Here is a 4,521-nt window from a genome sequence, read left to right as displayed (position 1 = left end):
CGACCCGCCTCCACATTTGGTCCGGCCCCCTGAACAATTTTTTTTTTTTTTACTTATGTTATTTATTTCCTGGCTTTTTCTGTGAAGAACCCAGAGAGGGTTATTTGGTTATTATCTTTTTAATTAATAGTGTTATTTTATATATATATATATATATATATATATATATATATATATATATATATATATATATATATATATATATTAGGGCTGTCAAAATTATCGCGTTAACGCTGTAATTAATTTTTTTAATTAATCACGTTAAAATATTTGACGCAATTAACGCACATGTCCCGCTCAGACAGTATTCTGCCTTTTGGTAAGTTTTACAGCAAGGGTTTTTGTGCTGCCTAACAGCGAACTCTTGTGGTCGCTTTGCGACATGGTTTATTTTTTCTTGCCAGTTCAATATGGCTGCACGACGTCTCGGGCTGACGCCTACGTTGTAATGTTGTGCTTATATGATCCTTGGACAATATTTGTCCGTAAGTATGGTTGTTGTTAAGAATGTACATATTATGTTAGTAAGCGAAATGTTATATTTTTTGTATGAGACGCTTTTTGTTTATGTTTAGTGAACCTGTATGTAGCGTGCTAAGCTAACGTTGTTGCTAATGCAATGCTTGTGTATTTTTTTTGTTGTTGTAGTTTTACGTAAACGGTCTAAAGAGGACAACGGTTTGAGGCCATTTTATTAATAAATCAGATGAAAAAGGAAGATGTCTGATTATTAAGGCGTCGTTCACTAGCTGTCTAGCTTTGGAAAAAGTAGACGCTTCGGAGTGAGGACAGCATAGACAGATTTAAATGACAGTAGAGTGAAATGCCCACTACAGTCCTTATGTACCGTATGTTGAATGTGTATATCCATCTTGTGTCTTATCTTTCCATTCCAACAATTTATTTTACAGAATATATATATAATTTACAGAAAAATATGGCATATTTTATAGATGGTTTGAATTGCGATTAATTGCGATTAATTACGATTAATTTTTAAGCTGTAATTAACTCGATTAAAAATGTTAATCGTTTGACAGCCCTAATATATATATATATATATATATATATATATATATATATATATATATATATATATATATATATATATATATTTTTTTTTTTTACTTTTGCTCCGCGAAGAATCCAGAAAGGGTTACTTGATTGTGGCTTTTCTGAAAAACAATAATTTTTTACATTTAGGCACTCCTGCAATCGTCACACATTTTCTGTTACAAACTGACCCGGGCCCCTCATCAGAGAAGGGAAGAGTTATGTGGCCCTCACAGGAAAAAGTTTGGGGACCCCTGATCTACACCAAGGGTGTCCAAACTTTTTTTCTCTGAGGGCCGCTGTCAGAAAAATTGAAGGTTGCAAGAGCCAACTTGAAAATTTTAAATTTATCTATTTCTACTGTATATCTGTATCTATATTGATGGTGATAAGACATCAAATCCAATGGCGAAACAAATATGAACAGGGCCAGGGTGCAATGAGCATAAACGGGACCCCCCCAAGTGGACCATCCAATGGAGGGTGGGTTAGGGGTGCTAGTTGAAAATAATTCTTGGGTGCCTTAGGCTAAGTTCAGACTGAAGGTCTTAATGCACCAATCTGATTTTTTCGTGTTTTTCCGACTCAAGTGAGACATTAAGTTGACGGTCTGAACATGACAAGACGCATTGGATTGGACCATTTCAAGTCCGATCTGAAGGAGATGTTTACAGAGCTAAACCTACCAGTTCTCTCTGAAAATGATGTGCCTGGTGCCAAATTGACAGGCAAAGATGTGGAAGAACATAAAAATGTTCAGTTAAAGAGATGGCTTTAGTGTCGAAGGCTGAAAAAGACGAAAAAAACGAGCTGACCTAAGCATAGCTTTAGCTTTTTTATCGACGCGACTGACAATGACATTCTCCTATCCTTTACCATCAGCCCTGTCTTTCTTATATATCCTCTGGTTGTCCTACGTCTCTTACCGTTCTTGGGGGTAATTTAGTTAGCTTTGTGTAGCGATCGCAAATGCTACTCAGTGACAGCCAACGAACACTTTTAATTTTTTCATTGATAACACATCTTAATTCTATGATTTATTTACACTTCCCCCTTAGTAAAGTTGTTTTTTATATATATAAAAGAAACGGTAACAGTGGCAGTCAGATACCATTGTAATTCTTTTCAGGTCATTCATTGTCAGACAGAAGCAGAACGGCACAACGCTACGCTAAATAAATAAGTTAAAAATATAAAAATGGCTTACCTCTTTGTCCTCTGAAAGACCATGCCAACCCAACATAATGTTTACTGCATATGAAATGTGAATGGATTCACCGAGCTGGTGTTAAAGTCCGTGCAAGTTGATCCGGTCTTCACATTTTTTCCTCCCGAGTTTTTGGTTTCCGGAAACGTATGAAGAAAACATCCTTTATGTGTCGTAATGTCTAGAGTCGTTTCTACAAGTTCCAAAAAAGCAATGCGTGATCGGCATGTCGTTTTTTAAAGATTACCGGAGAAAAGTAGCACAAATTACGTTGTGTCTATGCGAGGGCGGGTCTATAATGTCCCACTTCGGCTTTACTTCTGCTTTACGATGCGACGTCACGGTCTAAAAATAACCTGCGTGCGGTACGCCATTGTAGTGAGTCTTTTATTGATCATTAATGCATTTTTATATTTATAAATAAAATTTACAGATTAATGCAATGTCCCAGTCAAAATTGATTGGACGTCTAGCGCCGTCAAAGCAGCCAATGAGTAAAAGGTCACTCAACCCATCGTTGTTTTTTTCCTGAAAATAACTTCCAGCGAGCTATATAGAAAATGTAATCAGTGTCATTCGAACTGTTTTATTTGCTTTTGTCAAATACAGGAATTTCATGTACAGAAGAAGAACTTGGAGAACGAAGAAGCTGTACACTATGTACACATCATAACAACAAATATGCTCTGCAAGAATATCCTCCGAGAGTTCAAATGATGGCAAATATCAATCAACAAGAGACAGATAAAAAGGACACACTAAACACGGACATTTAGGCGTTTGGATCATTTCATGTCACACTTCCTTTTAGAAAGCTTTTCTTTTAATTCTTGTTTTTACAGGAATAAACTCCTCTGTGTGGTTGTCTTTTAAAGAACAAGCACAAAAAATATATATACAGCTTAATTTAAATACATTACCCCTGAATCTCAACTGCTTTCAAATTGAGGCGAGTAGAAACAAGGAGACTATTACATAGTCACTTTAAACCTAGTTTTACCTCTGTAGGTCTGAGAGGACCGAAAACAGCAAGTTGGCCATTTCTTGTAATATCCCTTGAAAACATATTCCAAATTATATTTACAGACATCAATCCCTTTAGGAATATTTTAATGTCATTGTATAAATTATACAAACCATAGTTGTTAACACAATTTGTTTTTCATTGTGTGCACACACTGAGTAGACCTTCTTGATTTTTTTGTAGTGGGTTGCTGACCAAATGATCTTTGCTCCCTTAACATCCTTCACATTCACTTCATTGTGCACAAATTTTCATTTTTCTTCATATAAACATCTTTGAAGTAAGCTTTTCTCAAACAAATCGACAGTGCCGTCTTCAGTCTGTGGTGCGATCCCTCCAAAAGCCTCCATTTTGTTCTTACTGGACTGTACTCTCTCTTTCTGCCACTGTAGGTTGGATGTCCTTGTGTCCTTCAGGCTTTGCCACTAAGGCTGACAAGCTCCATGAAGGAATTAAAGAGGCTCTCCAGCCAGTTCTGGTTGGCCATGCACTGCTGTACTACCTCCTCTTGGCCAGGGTCATCTGCTGCCTGTTCGATGCTGTCCGTCTGAAAACAACACCGATTTGTCATTTTCAAGTAAAATAGACGGTATATTGTATAGTTACTAAGGGTGTAACGGTACATGTACTTGTATAGAACCGTTTCGGTACATGGGGCTCGGTTTGGAACGGAGGCATACCGAACAAGTTTCGGACGTAATGTAACCCTTACTTTTCGAGGCTGTGAGTCGGTCGGGTTACAGTTTCTTTGAGTAGATTATATTTACTCCGTCTTCTCTACTATAATGAGGACCAACACGGTAGGACAGTATAACCCAGAAATGTCAAAGGCGCGACAACGTGGCCGCCGCGAGAACGCAGTGAAACGCGAGCATTAAAGTCAATCAGCCAATGCACACCAGTCGCAGTGCGGCCGCGTGTTGGACGCGTCCCAGAAGCGGCTCAACACGACGCACGCGAAAAGAACGGCAGGGTTTATTATTTGAGACGAGACGCGACCCTCCTGCGTCACTACTAATACCGGTTGCTAGGATCGGGCAGACCAGAAGTCACTCGTGTAAAAATACGGTGGATCCGGTCGATTTTCAAACTAATATGCAATCGTAACCCACTTTTTGAGTCCATCAGATCTCTTGAGTGGTAGATCGGGGCACAGTTGACTTGTATTTGTTGATTTACTGTTGTCTTCTCTGCTGTAATAATAACCAACACGGCCCCGTGTTCAATACAAAACCCT

The 4,521-nt window shown here is 38.2% G+C and overlaps 1 protein-coding gene across 3 annotated transcripts in view; it reads right to left on the bottom strand.

Moving 5' to 3' along the window:
• Positions 1-2,480: 2,480 nt before the first annotated feature.
• The window catches only part of prr12b (proline rich 12b), a 48,746-nt gene continuing 46,705 nt past the window's right edge, over positions 2,481-4,521 (bottom strand). For all 3 annotated transcript variants that reach the window (XM_057861217.1, XM_057861218.1, XM_057861219.1), the window contains one exon: positions 2,481-3,831. In XM_057861217.1, the coding sequence (XP_057717200.1) occupies positions 3,697-3,831 (135 nt within the window). In that variant the 3' untranslated portion in view covers positions 2,481-3,696. The remainder of the gene's footprint in view (positions 3,832-4,521) is intronic.

This window comes from Corythoichthys intestinalis, chromosome 16 (genome assembly GCF_030265065.1).
Source record: "Corythoichthys intestinalis isolate RoL2023-P3 chromosome 16, ASM3026506v1, whole genome shotgun sequence".
NCBI classification, from domain to species: domain Eukaryota; kingdom Metazoa; phylum Chordata; class Actinopteri; order Syngnathiformes; family Syngnathidae; genus Corythoichthys; species Corythoichthys intestinalis.
This window is presented reverse-complemented; position numbering and strand designations above follow the sequence as displayed.